The sequence below is a fragment of the Anomaloglossus baeobatrachus genome, chromosome 1, assembly GCF_048569485.1.
Source record: "Anomaloglossus baeobatrachus isolate aAnoBae1 chromosome 1, aAnoBae1.hap1, whole genome shotgun sequence".
In the NCBI taxonomy this organism is placed as follows: domain Eukaryota; kingdom Metazoa; phylum Chordata; class Amphibia; order Anura; family Aromobatidae; genus Anomaloglossus; species Anomaloglossus baeobatrachus.
Window position 1 is genome coordinate 320,279,838 of NC_134353.1, and position 18,771 is coordinate 320,298,608.

The 18,771-nt window shown below is 47.8% G+C and overlaps 1 protein-coding gene across 1 annotated transcript in view; it reads left to right on the forward strand.

Annotated features, from left to right (window-relative positions):
* LOC142312550 (putative E3 ubiquitin-protein ligase HERC6) overlaps nucleotides 1-18,771 on the forward strand; it is a 149,536-nt gene that overhangs the window by 114,583 nt on the left and 16,182 nt on the right. The window contains exons 14-15 of the mRNA XM_075351539.1: nucleotides 9,227-9,343; nucleotides 15,119-15,226. Of these exons, the coding sequence (XP_075207654.1) occupies nucleotides 9,227-9,343; nucleotides 15,119-15,226 (225 nt within the window). The remainder of the gene's footprint in view (nucleotides 1-9,226; nucleotides 9,344-15,118; nucleotides 15,227-18,771) is intronic.

Here is an 18,771-nt window from a genome sequence, read left to right on the forward strand (position 1 = left end):
CTGAGGGAGGTTTCACTTTCTAGACTATCACAGAAAGTGGCTTTCCTGGTAGCGATCACATCTCTTCGGAGAGTGTCTGAGCTAGCAGCGCTGTCATCCAAGGCTCCCTTCCTGGTCTTCCACCAGGACAAGGTAGTGCTGCGCCCCATTCAGGAGTTTCTCCCGAAGGTGGTATCCTCTTTTCATCTTAATCAGGATATCTCTTTGCCTTCTTTTTGTACTCATGCAGTTCATCGGTATGAGAAGGATTTACATTTGTTAGATCTGGTGAGAGCACTCAGAATCTACATTTCCCGCACGGCGCCCCTGCGCCGTTCGGATGCACTCTTTGTCCTTGTCGCTGGTAAGCGCAAGGGGTCGCAGGCTTCTAAGGCCACCCTGGCTCGATGGATCAAAGAACCAATTCTTGAAGCCTACCGTTCTGCTGGGCTTCCGGTTCCATCAGGGCTGAAGGCCCATTCTACCAGAGCCGTGGGTGCGTCCTGGGCATTGCGTCACCAGGCTACGGCTCAACAGGTGTGCCAGGCAGCTACCTGGTCGAGTCTGCACACTTTCACCAAACATTATCAGGTGCATACCTATGCTTCGGCGGACGCCAGCCTAGGTAGAAGAGTCCTGCAGGCGGCAGTTGCCTCCCCGTAGGGGAGGGCTGTCTTCGCAGCTCTAACTTGAGGTATTCTTTACCCACCCAGGGACAGCTTTTGGACGTCCCAATCGTCTGGGTCTCCCAATGGAGCGCCGAAGAAGAAGGGAATTTTGTTACTTACCGTAAATTCCTTTTCTTCTAGCTCCTATTGGGAGACCCAGCACCCGCCCTGTTGTCCTTCGGGATTTTTGGTTGTTTTTCGGGTACACATGTTGTTCATGTTGAATGGTTTTCAGTTCTCCGACGTTACTTCGGAGTGAATTAGTTTAAACCAGTTATTGGCTTTCCTCCTTCTTGCTTTTGCACTAAAACTGGTGAGCCAGTGATCCCACTGGGGGTGTATAGCCAGAAGGGGAGGGGCCTTACACTTTTTAGTGTAATGCTTTGTGTGGCCTCCGGAGGCAGTAGCTATACACCCAATCGTCTGGGTCTCCCAATAGGAGCTAGAAGAAAAGGAATTTACGGTAAGTAACAAAATTCCCTTCTTTTAGGGGCTTCATAGCAAAAAGGGCGAATACATATACATATGGTAGTTTTTATTTATTTTATCCTATTAATTTAAAGGGGTTCTCCACTATTAGTTGTGACGACACTCGAACGCCGCATCCAATCAGCACCAGCTTCTGTCCGCTTTTGAACAAACAAGTTAATCAACAGGAAGTGAGCGCTGTGGCTGCTTCTCACTTCCTGTTGATTGCTCGTGTCTGAAGTTGGAGTTACAGAAGCCGGCGATGAATAGACTCGGAGCTTGAGTGAAGTCACATCGTTACGTCAGCTCCGGGAATGCGAGCCACACCATTGTTGGAATTATGGCGGCCGCGGAGGTGAGTATAGGCTTTTTTGTTTTACATGGGGGAATCACGTAGAATCAAAAGGTGTTTTCCTAGTAGTGCATAACCCGTTTAATTTTTGCCTTTATTTTTCTCACTTTACTTCCCCAACTTAGGCTATTTAGTGCTGATGCATCACACACATATCGGATTATAAAAATATTTAAACACATGTTGAAATCTAACAAAATAGATAAAAAGTCAAGGGAGGTGAACACTTTCTCAAGGCACTGTATGGCGAAAAAAGTCTAGGGCAGTTCATAACGTTACATACAGAGAGGCAACGAGCTTGATAGTTTCAATAATCTAAAAAGGTACAACAGATTAATTGGGACATACTGTAGGTAGACAATTGGTAATGACTATGATGAGTTTATACCTCTAATACTGGTAAGGCTTTATTCATACATCACTATTTGTCGGCAGTGTGTCGTCAGTTTTTTTTTACTCAGTGACACCTTGTACAGGGTATTACTTGATGTGGTGCATATTTCTCCTTTATTGTTAGCTTGGCTCAAATATTACAGTATGTGTGAGTTTTGTATTCTTTCTCCTTTGTTCTGGCTATGGTGGCATGTGATGTGCTGAGCTTTAATGGAGTCCAGGCTCATATTTGGTGCAAAAAAATGAGGTAATCTAGAGTCAAGGAGCCCAATAACTCATGACTTTGAGTAATATCATTATATATTCTTATGTGGCTTCTCCAGCTATTAGCTTTAAAAAGTAATATTTCTTTCTCGCTCCATTGGGAGACCCAGACAATTGGGTGTACAGCTTCTGCCTCTGGAGGCCACACAAAGTATTACACTTTAAAAAGTGTAACCCCTCCCCTCTGCCTATACACCCTCCCGTGGACCACGGGCTCCTCAGTTTTATGCTTTGTGTGGAAGGAGGCACACATCCACTCATGCATTCTCATACATAGTTATGTCGGATGGAAGAAAAGAGGACCCCGATGGGGCCCCCGGCATGTTCCCTTCTCACCCCACTATGTAGGCGGTGTTGTTAAGGTTGAGGTACCCATTGCGGGTACGGAGGCTGGAGCCACATGCCGTCTCCTTCACCATCCCTTATGCGGCTCTGGGAGAAGTGGGATCCCGAGCGGTCATCCATTTGCTGGGACCGTGCTCCATCCGCAGCCCCTGGTGGAACCTGTCGGACCGGAGCCTCTTCAACCCCAGGGACCGGGCCCTGCAACTTGAAGGTACTCTGTGTCCCCATGGGGGGACTGTACAGGGAGCGCGCCTTCTTCCCGGAAGCCGCGGTAGTTGTAAAACTGAGGAGCCCAGCGGACTTCCGCGCCGACCGTGCCTGCTTGTCGGGTGCGGCCTCAAATTTAGTCCTCGGCTTCGCCGCGACCTAGTCGCGAAAATCCGGCCCCCGGGCCTGCCTGTCAGGGGTAAGGGCGGGATTACCGACATGACGTCGGATGTGAGGGCTGTAGCATCCTGCATGTCTCCCTCCCCCCTCATTGACCACTGTGGGGACCCTAGATTCCCGCTCTTTGCTGGCGCCGCCCTCGGCCCCACTCCTCCCCTGAGAGCTCCGGCGGCCATTTTTTGGCATTCTGCCGGTGGATGCTTCTCAGTGACACAGCTCTGCAGCTCCGGGGGATCCACGACAGGGAATCTGGAGGACACACTCCGCTCGTTAGCGGTCGGTAAGCCACACCGGTCACCCGGTGCTGGTCCCCCTAGGGTGCCGGAATAGATATATATATAATAGATATCTATATCTGTTCGGTCAGGCTGTATACCCTTTTCCCATATACCCTCAGTGGTCACTCTCCTAGGAGACAACAGCATGTCGTCCACAAGGAGCAAAGCTACTAAGGCACAGGTTTTTTTCGCGGCCTGTACCTCTTGTGGGGCTATGTTGCCTGTGGGTTCCACCTACCCTCACTGTGAGCAATGCTCGACTCCTGCCACGCTTGCTCAGCCGGAGCCTCGGGCACTTGTGGGCCCCTCGGCTCATGTAGATCCCCCTGCTCCCCTTGAGCAGGCTGCAGGGACAGAGTCACCGGTGTTGGCCTCTTTCGCTGAGAAACTCTCTCAGTCACTTTCTCAATCCATTGCACAGTCTATGGACAAATGGTCATCTAAGCTCCTTGAGGCATTGCAGTCCAGACCGGGCCCTTCACAGGCCCCGGCCCCGGTTAGCTTGTCTCCTCCAGGCCCCTCTCGGTCCGCGCCGCAGCGCGCTCCCAGGTTAGCCCCTAGGTCTCAGGCGGAGGACTCCTGCCCGGACCGCAGTCCCAGACCGGCTAAGCGGCCTCGCTGGGACTCTTCCCCGGCCTCCTCACGCTGCTCGGGATCCCAGCTTGAGGACTCTCAGGAAGACGAGGCGGACGTGGGAGCTCAGGGCTCTGACCCTGACTTCGCCCTTAACCTTGATACACCTGAGGGGGACGCCTTAGTAAATGATCTTATCTCGTCCATCAACCAGGTGTTGGATCTCTCACCCCCGCCTTCTCCTGTAGAAGAGTCGGCTTCTCAGCAGGAGAAACACCAATTTCGGTTCCCCAAACGTACGCGCAATACGTTTTTTGATCACTCTAACTTCAGGGATGCTGTCCAGAAGCCCAGAGCGGTCCCGGACAAGCGCTTTGCTAAAAGGCACACTGACACGCGTTATCCCTTTCCATCTGAAGTCGTTAAGGGCTGGGCACACTCTCCCAAGGTGGATCCTCCAGTCTCCAGATTGGCTGCTAGGTCCGTTGTGTCTTTTGCCGATGGCTCATCCCTGAAGGATGCCACTGACAGACAGATAGAGCTCTTGGTGAAGTCTATCTATGAGGCCACGGGCGCATCTTTCGCCCCGGCCTTTGCGGCTGTGTGGGCTCTCCAAGCAATCTCGGCTTGTCTGACTGAGATTAATGCTGTCACACGGAATTCTGCTCCGCATGTTTCTTCTTTGACCTCTCAGGCATCAGCCTTTTCGTCCTACGCCATGAACGCCGTACTGGACTCCACTAGCCGTACGGCTGTAGCATCTGCTAACTCCGTGGCAGTCCGCAGGGCCATGTGGCTGCGTGAATGGAAAGCAGACTCGGCTTCCAAAAGGTTCTTAACTGGTTTGCCTTTTTCTGGCGACCGTTTATTTGGCGAACGATTGGATGAGATTATTAAGGAATCCAAGGGAAAGGACTCCTCCTTACCCCAGTCCAAACCTAAGAGACCTCAGCAGAGAAAAATCCAATCGAGGTTTCGGTCCTTTCGTCCCTCCGCCAAGCCCCAATCCTCTTCGTCCAACAGGCCGGAGAAAGGCCAGAGGAACTCCTATGCGTGGCGGTCCAAGTCACGCCCCCAAAAGGCCGCAGGAGGCACTGCCTCCAAGACGGCCTCCTCATGACTCTCGGCCTCCCCTAGCCACATCCTCGGTCAGTGGCAGGCTCTCCCGCTTTGGCGACGCCTGGTGGCCACATGTTCAAGACCGATGGGTGAGAGACATTCTGTCTCATGGTTACAGGATAGAGTTCAGCTCCCGACCTACGGCTCGTTTCTTCAGAACCTCTCCGCCCCCCGCACAGGCCGACGCACTTTTTCAGGCAGTGGACGCTCTGAAGATGGAAGGAGTTGTGATTCCCGTTCCCCTTCAGGAACATGGTCGCGGATTTTACTCCAACTTGTTCGTGGTGCCAAAAAAGGACGGGTCATTCCGTCCCGTTCTGGACCTCAAGCTACTCAACAGACATGTGAGAACCAGACGGTTTCGGATGGAATCTCTCCGCTCGGTCATCGCCTCGATGTCACAAGGAGACTTCCTAGCATCGATCGACATCAAGGATGCTTTTCTCCATGTGCCGATCGCACCCGAACATCAACGTTTCCTGCGTTTCGCCATCGGAGACGAACACCTCCAGTTCGTGGCATTGCCTTTCGGCCTGGCGACAGCCCCACGGGTTTTCACCAAAGTCATGGCATCCGTCGTGGCGGTCCTGCACTCTCAGGGCCACTCGGTGATCCCCTACTTAGACGATCTCCTAGTCAGGGCCCCTTCTCGGGTGGCGTGTCAACAAAGCCTTACCGTCGCTCTGGCAACTCTCCAGCAGTTCGGGTGGATCATCAATTTCCCGACATCCAAGTTGACACCGACCCAATCACTGACTTACCTCGGGATGGAGTTTCATACCCAGCCAGCGTTAGTCAAGCTACCGCGGGACAAACAGCTTTCTCTGCAGGCGGGGGTGCAATCACTTCTTCGGAGTCAGTCACACCCCTTAAGGTGCCTCATGCACTTCCTGGGGAAGATGGTTGCAGCTATGGAGGCAGTGCCGTTCGCGCAATTCCATCTACGGCCACTCCAATGGGACTTTCTTCGCAAATGGGACAAGAGTGTGGCTTCCCTCGACAAGAACATCTCTCTTTCCCTTGCAACCAAAACATCACTTCAGTGGTGGCTCCTACCCACATCTCTGTCTCGGGGAAAATCCTTCCTACCCCCAACCTGGGCCGTGGTCACCACGGACGCGAGCCTGTCAGGTTGGGGAGCGGTTTTTCTCCACCACAGGGCTCAAGGAACCTGGACTCCGATAGAATCGTCCCTTCAGATCAATATCCTGGAGATAAGGGCAGTATATCTAGCCCTATTGGCTTTCCATCGGTGGCTGGAGGGCAGGCAGATCCCAATACAGTCGGACAACGCCACTGCCGTCGCCTACATCAACCACCAAGGCGGCACTCGCAGTCGTCAAGCCTTCCAGGAAGTCCGGCGGATCCTGCAGTGGGTGGAAGCCACAGGCTCCACCATCTCCATGTTCACATCCCGGGCGTAGAAAACTGGGAAGCAGATTTTCTCAGTCGTCAGGGCATGGACGCGGGGGAATGGTCTCTGCACCCAGACGTGTTTCGAGAGATCTGTCGCCGCTGGGGAACGCCGGACGTCGATCTCATGGCGCCACGGCACAACAACAAGGTCCCGGCCTTCATGGCACGGTCTCAGGATCACAGAGCTCTGGCAGCGGACGCTTTAGTCCAGGATTGGTCGCAGTTTCGACTGCCTTATGTGTTTCCCCCTCTGGCGATGCTGCCCAGAGTACGACGCAAGATCAGGTCCGACTGCCGTCGCGCCATTCTCGTCGCTCCAGACTGGCCGAGGTGGTCGTGGTATCCGGATCTGTGGCATCTCACGGTGGGTCAACCGTGGGCACTTCCAGACCGCCCAGACTTGCTGTCACAAGGCCCGTTTTTCCATCTGAATTCTGTGGCCCTCAACCTGACTGTGTGGCCATTGAGTCCTGGCTCCTAGCGTCTTCAGGGTTATCTCAGGATGTCATTGCTACCATGAGACAAGCCAGGAAGCCAACGTCCGCCAAGATCTATTACAGGTCTTGGCAAATCTTCCTATCCTGGTGCGCTGATAACGGTTTTCCTCCATGGCCGTTTGCCTTACCCACTTTTCTTTCATTCCTACAATCTGGAATGGACAAGGGTTTGTCCCTTGGCTCGCTCAAGGGCCAAGTATCGGCGCTCTCCGTGTTTTTTCAAAAGCGTCTAGCCAGGCTTCCGCAGGTCCGCACGTTCCTGCAGGGGGTCTGCCACATGGTCCCACCTTACAAACGTCCGTTGGAACCCTGGGATCTTAACAGGGTCCTGACGGCTCTTCAAAAACCACCTTTTGAGCCGCTGCGGGATGTCTCTCTCTCACGTCTTTCGCAGAAGGCGGCCTTCCTGGTGGCAGTCACATCACTTCGGAGAGTGTCTGAGCTTGCAGCGCTGTCATGCAAAGCCCCCTTCCTGGTTTTTCACCAGGATAAGGTGGTTCTGCGTCCTGTCCCGGAATTTCTCCCTAAGGTGGTATCCCCTTTTCATCTAAATCAGGATATCTCCTTGCCTTCCTTTTGCCCTAATCCAATTCACCAGTGTGAAAAGGATTTGCACTCTTTGGATCTAGTGAGAGCACTCCGGTTCTACGTGTCTCGCACGGCGCCCCTGCGCCGTTCAGATGCGCTCTTTGTCCTTGTCGCTGGCCAGCGTAAGGGCTCTCAGGCCTCCAAGTCAACCTTGGCTCGGTGGATCAAGGAACCGATTCTCGAGGCCTACCGTTCTTCCGGGCTTCCGCTCCCTTCAGGGCTGAAAGCCCATTCTACCAGAGCCGTAGGTGCGTCCTGGGCATTGTGGCACCGGGCGACGGCTCAGCAGGTGTGTCAGGCAGCTACATGGTCTAGTCTGCACACTTTCACGAAACACTATCAAGTGCATACCTATGCTTTGGCAGACGCCAGTCTAGGTAGGCGAGTCCTTCAGGCGGCGGTTGCCCACCTGTAAGAGGGGGCCGTTTTCGGCTCTTTTTATTGAGGTATTCTTTTACCCACCCAGGGACTGCTCTTGGACATCCCAATTGTCTGGGTCTCCCAATGGAGCGACAAAGAAAAAGGGAATTTTGTTTACTTACTGTAAATTCCTTTTCTTCTAGCTCCTATTGGGAGACCCAGCACCCGCCCCTGTGCCCTTTGGGCTGGTTGTTCTTTTGTGTACACATGTTGTTCATGTTGAATTGTTCTTTTGGTTCATGGTCTTCAGTTCTCCGAACATCCTTCGAATTGAATTTACCCTAGACCAATTTATAAGTTTTCTCCTTCCTGCTTTTGCACCAAAACTGAGGAGCCCGTGGTCCACGGGAGGGTGTATAGGCAGAGGGGAGGGGTTACACTTTTTAAAGTGTAATACTTTGTGTGGCCTCCAGAGGCAGAAGCTATACACCCCAATTGTCTGGGTCTCCCAATAGGAGCTAGAAGAAAAGGAATTTACGGTAAGTAAACAAAATTCCCTTTTTTCCTTTTATGTTTGATGCTTAGAATATGTAGGCACTTTCTTAATACATGTCTTTGCCACATAACAGAGATGTGCATTTCTCTAAGCCAAACTCCTTCTAGCAGCAAAAAAAGAACCAATCCTCCATCTTTTAGAGAAAAAAACAATGAAACTGCCTTAATAGCATAGCTAACATGTAGTTGTACCATTCATAACAAAACCGCTTCAGGCCCCCTTCACACGGATGTGTCAAAGGTGCGTTTTCCCCTCCGTGTGCCGTGTTTATGGCACTACGTGTGTTATCCGTGATAACACACGGAGAACGAGAACTTTCAACTCACCTGTCCCTGGCGTCACTGTCCGTGGTGCTGATCTTTGGTTTCCAGCCCTGCCGACTCCCCGCTGCTGCCGCTTCCGCCGCAGTGAAGTGAATATTAAATAAGCATAATGAGCAGCGGTCGGCAGCAAGTGACAGCAGCGGCAGAGACAGGAGGGCTGGAGAAGGTGAGTAAAATTTTGTTATTTTTTTCTCTGACACGTGCGTTTCTCCGGCGCGTGTCACACCCGTGCTGCCGGAGAAAAACGGACATGCATCCGTGTGGAGCACATGGGCTCACGTCTGCTCCACAGGGAGGCACGGGCCAATGGCTGCACACGTGCGTTCACATAAACCCATTGATTTGAATCGGTTTAAGTGTGCCCGTATCTCCGGTACATGCGGGCACGGACCTAACACGTACCAGAGAGTGCGTGTGAAGGGGGCCTCAGAGAGTGCTCTTTACAAGGTCCAGCCCTTCTGAATGAAGACAGCCTGCCCACAAGAGAGAAATCTGTAGCAAATGCTCTGAGAGATCTGTGTCACATGCGTCCTAGAACTCCTAGACAATATTCTGGAGTAGGAAACTCTGGCTAAAGATTCAGGGTAAGATTTCATGTTTAAAACTTATTTTTATTTAGCAGAGTATTAACCATCATTTCTATATGTATTTTTATTGCAGGCAAACATGAAAGCCGGTTATAAAGTACCAATAAACTACTTCTGCGTGCTTGAAGTCTCCAATGTAATCATCGTCCCTGCAGATCTTAACAACTGGCGGGCCTATCAAAGGCAAAGTGTGAGTAAATGATTTTACGCTAAAGGCATTTCATAGGGAAATCTGACATGTTTTTTTCCAAGAATCCATGACAGAAATGCAAGACTGACATTTGATTTCTGGTATAAATGGGGTTGCAGATTATCAGCAGTATTAGCACCCTTCAAATTGTTCCAGAAAACAAAGTATTTCTCCCAGAAATTATTGCAATTACACATGTTTCTTATACACATGTTTATCTCCTTTGCGTGTTTTGGAACAACACCAAAAAAGAGAAAAAAGGCAAATTGGACATAATTTCACTCAAAATGGGCAGGACAAATTGTTGGCACCCTTCCAGACTTGTGGGTAGTTTGTTTCATGCATGTGATGCTTGTTCACCTGTAGAAAGTAAGGGGTGCTTTACACGCTGCGACATCGCTAGCATTTTCTGGCGATGTCGAGCACGATAGCACCCGTCCCCGTCGCATGGCCGATATGTGGTGATCGCTGCCGTAGCGAACATTATCGCTACGGCAGCGTCACACGCACATACCTGCTCTGCGACATCGCTGTGACCGGCGATCCGCCTCCTTTCTAAGGGGGCGGTTCATTCAGCGTCACAGCGACGTCACTGAATCGCCGCCCAATAAAAAAGAAGGGGAGGAGATGAGCGGCTGGAAAATGCCGCCCACCTCCTTCCTTCCTCCTTTTCCGGTGGACGGAGGTAAGGAGATGTTTGTCGTTCTAGCGGCGTCACACATAGCGATGTGTGCTGCCACAGGAACGACAAACAACATCGTACCTGCAGCAGCACTGATATTATAGAAATGAACGACGTGTCAATGAGCAACGATTTTGCACGTTTTTGCGCTCGTTGATCGTCGCCCCTTGGTGTCACACGTTGCGATGTTGCTACCGGCGCCGGATGTGCATCACTAACGACATGACCCCGACGATATATCGGCAGCGATGTCGCAGCATGTAAAGTACCCCTAAGGCTACTTTCACACATCAGTTTTTTGGCATCAGGTACAATCTGGCATATGCCTGATGCAACGGATCCGGCGCAGAATATGCAAAAACGGATGCGCCAGATCCTTTTTTTTTTTGACGGATCCGGTATACCTGATCCGTCAAAAAACGGATCCGGCGCATCCGTTTTTTGCATCAGTTTCATCCGTTTTATGCTGGATCTGTTTTTTTACAATACATTGGCGCATGCTTAGTTTAAAAAAACGGATCCGGTGGCTGCATCCGTTTTTTGCCGCATTACGCCGGATCCGGCATCCATAGGCTTCCATTGTAAATCACGCCGTATCGCACCAGATCCGGCGCAATGCGGTTTTTTTGTCAGAGACAAAAAATGTTAGAAGAGACGTTCCATCCGGCCACTGCATTAGCCAATTACAACGGATCCGGCAAAAGCCGGATGCAACGCAAGGCCAGGCACAATCCGGCGCTAATACAAATCAATGGGATAAAACGGATCCGGTGCTGGATCCATTTTATCCGTTTTTTTCCGGATTGTGCCTGATGGCAAAAAAAAATGATGTGTGAAAGTAGCTTAAGTAGAGTGGGCAATATGAAAATCACATCTGAAACCAGATAATGTTCACTCAGTGTTTGCATTGTGTGTCTGTGTGTGCCACAGTAAGTATGGAGAACAGAAAGAGGAGAAGAGAACTGTCTGGGGACTCGAGAACCAAAATTGTTGAAAAATATGAACAATCTCAAGGTTACTAAGCCATCTACAAAGATCTTCATGTTTCTTTGTCCCTCATGTGTAATATAATCAACAAGTTTACAACCCATGACACTGTAGCTAATTTCCAAGGACGTGGACGCAGAGAAAAATTGATGAAAGGTTGCAACACAGGATAGTCTGGATGGTGGATAAGCAGCCCTAGTTTAACCATACTCTTAACACTATCTTTCTATATACAATGTAAAATGCATTGAAAAAGTATTCATATACCATGTACTTTCCACATTTTTTTCACATTACAAACACAAACTTAATGTATTTTATTGGCATTTTATATAATATACAACGGGTGAAATAAGTATTGAACATGTCAACAATTTTCTAAGTAACTACACTGCATGCAGAATTACTAGGCAAATGAGTATTTTGATCACATGATAATTATTATACATGTTGTCCTACTCCAAGCTGTATAGGCTTGAGAGCCAACTACCAATTAAGTAAATCAGGTGATGTGCATCTCTGTAATGAGGAGGGGTGTGGTGTAATGACATCAACACCCTATATAAGGTGTGCTTAATTATTAGGCAACTTCCTTTCCTTTGGCAAAATGGGTCAGAGGAGAGATTTGACGGGCTCTGAAAAGTCCAAAATTGTGACATGTCTTACAGAGGGATGCAGCAGTCTTGAAATTGCCAAACTTTTGAAGCGTGATCACCGAACAATCAAGAGTTTCATGGCAAATAGCCAACAGGGTCGTAAGAAGCGTGTTGGGCAAAAAAGCGCAAAATAACTGCTCATGAATTGAGGAAAATCAAGCGTGAAGCTGCCAAGACGCCATTTGCCACCAGTTTGGCCATATTTCAGAGCTGCAACGTTACTGGAGTATCAAAAAGCACAAGGTGTGCCATATTCAGGGACATGGCTAAGGTAAGGAAGGCTGAAAAATGACCACCTTTGAACAAGAAACATAAGATAAAACGTCAAGACTTGGCCAAGAAATATATTAAGACTGATTTTTCCAAAGGTTTTATGGACTGATGAAATGAGAGTGACTCTTGATGGACCAGATGGATGGGCCAGAGGCTGGATCAGTAAAGGGCAGAGAGCTCAAACTTCGACTCAGACGCCAGCATGGTGGAGGTTGGGTACTGGTATGGGCTGGTATAATCAAAGATGAACTTGTGGGACCTTTTCGGGTTGAGGATGGAGTGAAATCTCAACTCCCAAACCTACTGCCAGTTTCTGGAAGACAACTTCTTCAAGCAGTGGTACAGGAAGAAGTCGGTATCCTTCCAGAAAAACGTGATTTTCATGCCTGACAATGGTCCATCATATGCATCCAACTACTCCACAGCGTGGCTGGCCAGTAAAGGTCTAAAAGATGAAAAAATAATGACATGGCCCCCTTGTTCACCTGATCTGAACCCCATAGAGAACCTGTGGTCCCTCATAAAATGTGAGATCGACAGGGAGGGAAAACAGTACACCTCTCGGAACAGTGTCTGGGAGGCTGTGGTGGCTGCTGCACGCAATGTTGATTGTAAACAGATCAAGCAACTGACAGAATCTATGGATGGTAGGCTTTTGAGTGTCATCATAAAGAAAGGTGGCTATATTGGTCACTAATTTTTTTGGATTTTGTTTTTGTATATCAGAAATATTTATTTCTAAATTTTGTGCAGTTATATTGGTTTATCTGGTGAAAATAAACAAGTGAGATGGGAATATATTTGGTTTTTATTAAGTTGCCCAATAATTCTGCACAGTAATAGTTACCTGCACAACCAGATATCCTCCTAAGGTAGCCAAATCTAAAAAAAAAACACTCCAACTTCCAAAAATATTAAGCTTTGATTTTTATAAGTCTTTTGGGTTGATTGAGAACATAGTTGGTCAAAAGAAGCAGATAAGTAAGTCACCACCTGAGCATAGAGATCATTATCAGGCAGAACAGGAAGGTAGTTAGCAACTACTTGCCATTAGGTTCTTAAGGTACTGTCACACTAAGCGACACTCCAGCGATCCCACCAGCAACCTGACCTGGCAGGGATCGCTGGAGTGTCACTACACGGGTTGCTGGTGAGCTGTCACACAGGCAGATCTCACCAGCAACCAGTGACCAGCCCCCAGCCAGCAGCGACGCATGGAAGCGATGCTGCGCTTGGTAACTAAGGTAAATATCGGGTAATCAACCCGATATTTACCTTGGTTACCAGCGCACACCGCCTAGCGCTGGCTCCCTGCACTCCTAGCCAGAGTACACATTGGGTTAATTAAAGGGCTACTTGGTTACCCGATATTTACATTGGTTACCAGCGTCCGCAGAAGCCGACTCCCTGCTCCCTGCACATTCAGTTGTTGCTCTCTCGCTGTCACACACAGCGATCTGTGCTTCACAGCGGGAGAGCAACAACTAAAAAATGGTCCAGGGCATTCAGCAACAACCAGCGACCTCACAGCAGAGGCCAGGTTGTTGCTGGATGTCATACACAGCAACATCGCTTGCAACATCGCTGTTGCGTCACAAAAGTCGTACCTCAGCAGTGATGTTGCTAGCGATGTTGCTTAGTGAGACGTGGCCTTTAGCCCCATACAACAAATAAAAGCCACTGTCCCAGATAACCCCTTTAAAAACAGAATCTGCACATAAAAGTCGACTTGCAGTCAGAAATCAGCATCTAAGGGGTGCTTCACACATAGCGAGATCGCTACCGAAATCGCTGCTACGGCACGGTTTTGGTGACGCAACAGTGACCTCATTAGCGATCTCGCTGTGTGTGACACTGAGCAGCGATCTGGCCCCTGCTGCGAGATCGCTGCTCGTTACACACAGCCCTGGTTCGTTTTCTTCAAAGGCGCTCTCCCGCTGTGACACACAGATCGCTGTGTGTGACAGCGAGAGAGCAACGAAATGAAGCGAGCAGGGAGCAGGAGCCGGCATCTGGCAGCTGTGGTAAGCTGTAACCAGGGTAAACATCGGCTAACCAAGGTGGTTACCCGATATTTACCTTAGTTACCAGCCTCCGCAGCTCTCACGCTGCCTGTGCTGCCGGCTCCGGCTTTCTGCACATGTAGCTGCAGTACACATCGGGTTAATTAACCCGATGTGTACTGTAGCTAGGAGAGCAAGGAGCCAGCGCTAAGCAGTGTGCGCGGCTCCCTGCTCTCGCGGTTATGATCGCTGCTGCGTCGCTGTGTTTGACAGCTAAGCAGCGATCATAACAGCGACTTACAAGGTCGCTGTTACGTCACAGAAAATGGTGACGTAACAGCGACCTCGTTGTCGCTGTCGCTTAGGGGTGCTTCACACATAGCGAGATCGCTACCGAAATCGCTGCTACGGCACGGTTTTGGTGACACAACAGTGACCTCATTAGCGATCTCGCTGTGTGTGACACTGAGCAGCGATCTGGCCCCTGCTGCGACATCGCTGCTCGTTACACACAGCCCTGGTTTGTTTTCTTCAAAGGCGCTCTCCTGCTGTGACACACAGATCGCTGTGTGTGACAGCGAGAGAGCGACGAAATGAAGCAAGCAGGGAGCAGGAGCCGGCATCTGGCAGCTGCGGTAAGCTGTAACCAGGGTAAACATCGGGTAACCAAGGTGGTTACCCGATATTTACCTTAGTTACCAGCCTTCGCAGCTCTCACGCTGCCTGTGCTGCCGGCTCCGGCTCTCTGCACATGTAGCTGCAGTACACATCGGGTTAATTAATCCGATGTGTGCTGTAGCTAGGAGAGCAAGGAGCCAGCGCTAAGCAGTGTGCGCGGCTCCCTGCTCTCTGCACATGTAGCTGCAGTACACATCGGGTTAATTAACCCGATGTGTACTGTAGCTAGGAGAGCAAGGAGCCAGCGCTAAGCATTGTGCGCGGCTCCCTGCTCTCGCGGTTATGATCGCTGCTTCGGCTGCTGTGTTTGACAGCTAAGCAGCGATCATAACAGCGACTTACAAAGTCGCTGTTACGTCACAGAAAATGGTGACGTAACAGCGACCTCGTTGTCGCTGTCGCTTAGTGTGAACCAGCCCTTAGTGTGAACCAGCCCTAAATTGTTGCATTATCAGTGATCTTTTGTTCTCTAAAGCTCATTATCATGTTTTCACAGGAAGCTGAAAGTTTGGCATCACTTACAATATATTGTCGTTATCCATTCATCCTTACATTTGACACCAAGGTTCAATATTTGATTTTTGATGCTTTCCTGAAGAAAGAAGTAAGTTCTCTTTTTAAAATGTAATAAAGCTGGAATGACACAAGGTTTATGATGCAGTTTTTGATGCAAACACAGGAGTTGATAGAGGACAGCAGACATATTAATTTTTCTTCTTTTTGTATCTATTCCTAGAATTAGCGCTAAAACTGCACCAAAAACTGTTAATTTGTTACATGTGTATGGGGGGGGGGAAACACTGTCTCATGTGAATGGTCAAACTTTTGTCTTATGCACCTGGCGGTATGTGTGATAAGGATCCCAAATATGGCAACCACTTACAATTGCTTCTCAATAAATTAGAATATCATCAAAAAGTTAATTTATTTCAGTTATTCAATACAAGTGAAACATACTGTATATTATATAGAGGCATTACAAACAGAGTGATCTATTTCAAGTGTTTATTTCTGTTAATGTTGATAATTATGGCTTACAGCCAATGAAAACCCAAAAGTCATTATCCCAGTTAATTAGGATAATTAAAACAAAGCACCCGCAAAGGCTTCCTAAGCATTTAAAATGATTCCTTAGTCTGGTTCAGTAGGCTACACAATGATCGGGAAGACTGCTGACTTGACGGATGTCCAGAAGGCAGTCATTAACACACTCCACAAGGAGTGTAAGCTACAAAAGGTCATTGCTTTAAAAGCTGGCTGTTCACAGAGTGCTGTATCTAACCATATTAATGGAGAGTTGAGTGGAAGGAAAAAGTGTGGTAGACAAAGGTGCACAAGCAACAGGGATAACCGCAGTCTTGAAAGGATTTTCAAGAAAAAAACATTCAAAAATTTGGAGGCGATTCACAAGGAGTGGACTACTGCTGAAGTCAGTGCTTCAAGAGCCACCACACACAGATGTATCCAGAACATGGGCTACAACTGTCGTATTCTTTGTGTCAAGCCACTTATGACCAATAGACAATGCCAGAAGCGTCTTACCTGTGCCAAGGAGAAAAAGAACTGGACTGTTGCTCAGTGGTGCAAGGTTTTGTTTTCAGATGAAAGTAAATTTTGCATTTCATTTGGAAATCAATGTCCCAGAGTCTGGCGGGAGAGTGAAGAACCACACAATCCAAGCTGCTTGAGGTCTAGTGTGAAGTTTCCACAATCAGTGATGGTTTGGGGGGTCATGTCATCTGCTGATGTAGGTCCATTGTGTTTTATCAAGACGAAAATCAGCACAGCCGTCTACCAGGAAATGTTGGAGCACTTCATGCTTCCCTCTGCTGACAAGCTTTTTGGAGATGGAAATTTCATTTTCCAGCAGGACTTGGCACCTGTCCACACTGCCAAGTACCAATACCTGGTTTAATAACCACAGAATCTATGGGTTATTGTCAAGAGGGAGACTAGAGACACCAGACCAATAATGCAGACGAGCTGAAGGCTGCTATCAAGGCAACCTGGGCTTCCATAACACCTCAGCAGTGCCAAAGGCTGATCGCCTCCATGCCACGCCGCATTGATGCAGTAATTCATGCAAAAGGAACCCCGACCAAGTATTGAGTGCATTTACTGTACATACTTTTCAGTAGGCCAACATTTGTGAGTTAAAAATCATTTTTTCAGTTGGTCTTATAAAATATTCTAATTTTCTGAGATGATGACTTTTTTCATTCATTTTGATTGGTTGTAAGCCATAATCATCAACATTAACAGAAATAAATGAAATAGATCATTCTGTTTGTAATGACTCTATATAATATACTGTATGTGTTTCACTTTTTGTTTAACTGAAATAAATTAACTTTTTGATGATATTCTAATTTATTGATATGCACTTGTAAATCTATGGGCCTTTACTAGACATCTATACAGAACAGCACACAAAGGGTTTATACTTATTGAATCCACATTTGCCATATGATATCTCATGAAAGTTAATGTATAACTTATGTGAAATAAAAGTGGACCCAATGTAGGAGATTTTAATGGTGGAGAGGAGTCAGCATGGGCACTGATTGGTCTTTTGCTACCCAGCAAGCAGTGATTGCATTGTTTGTTCTGCATTTTCGATAATCAACAGAATTAAATTTATGCCGCAAAAACTCTTTTGTGGGAGTGGATAGCCTACATTGCTAATCTTTACTCCCCAAGTGCATCCATGACATCTATGGATGCACTTGCTTTCTTGAGTAATAAACATTCTGTGTTCTTACTGCCCAACAACCAAGTAAAGCCCCAACCAAACAAGAAGGAACCACAATTACTGTCTTTATTTTACTTATATAGCACCATTAATTTCCACAGTGCTTTACATACATCAGCATCACTGTCCCCATTGGGGCTCATGATCTAAATTCCCTATCAGTATGTCTTTGGAGTGTGGGAGAAAACCTACACAAACACAGCAAGAACAAATAAACTCCTTGCAGATGTTGTCCTTGGTGGAATTTGAACCCAAAACCAGGGCTGTGGAGTCGGAGTCGTGGAGTCGGAGCTCATTTTGGTGGTATAAAATGGACCGACTCCTAAAATATATAATAAATTGGCTACAGTAGTTCAGTGCAGAATGTGCTGAATACTTTTTCATAGGAATTTGGGAAAGTTATGAAATGTCCTATAAATGTCTGTTCTATTCCTGATCTAAGGCTACATTCACACACAGCGTTTTTGCTGCGTTTTTTTGAGGATACGTTTTTCAGCTGCAAAAGCAGATCAGCTTTTTAAAAAACCGCATCACCTGAAAGGTTTTTGAGCTCATGGATAATGTTTTCAATGGCAAAAGCAGATTAGAAAATAATGGACAATGCTTCAAACATGATAAGTACAATTAAACTGATGAATGAGAGTAAAGAACAACAGCTAGAAGAAAATTTAGGATTGAGTATGTTTGAGATGGAAGGCCACAGTGTTGTTCATGTAACTGAGGAACAAGCAGATATTACAACAGAAGAACAGCAAAATGATACTTTAGAATTAGATGATCTTGTTGAAGCTTCTTCAAAACACTTTCATATTCATCACATGCGCTGTGTTCTGCACACGCTGCAGCTGGCAATAAGAGATAGTCTGCAAGAGGGACATGCTGGAAATCTAATTGGAAAAGTGAGGAAATTGGTTATTGCCGCCAGAAGCCCTAAAATTGATTCCATCTTGAAGCGACGTGCTGGGAAAGGGGCAATTGTCGATCAAGCCACTCGGTGGGGCAGCACTTATTTAATGATTGAGCGATTGCTTGAACTAAAACCGTTTCTTATAGATATGGCGAACAGCTATTGGAAAATAAAATTTTTCTGGCAGCTGTTTAGGTGAACCCAAGTCATTATATACTGCTTGGTGATCAACAGCTTACTAAAGGAAATGAAGCTCTGACTACTGAGGTAGCAGTTAGGATGAGTGGCCTACAGGACTGCCAGGAGCAAGAGGACTTGGGTCCTGACAGTGCTACTGCTGCCATATCTTCATCCTTATCAGATGAGGAGTGTAACTTTTGACAAGTATTTGGATTACTCTGTCTCCTATAGCAAGCAGATTGACCAGATTTCAGCAAAATTTTTCACTTGCTCTCAAAGAAATAGAAAAATTCAACCGTTCATCAAAACT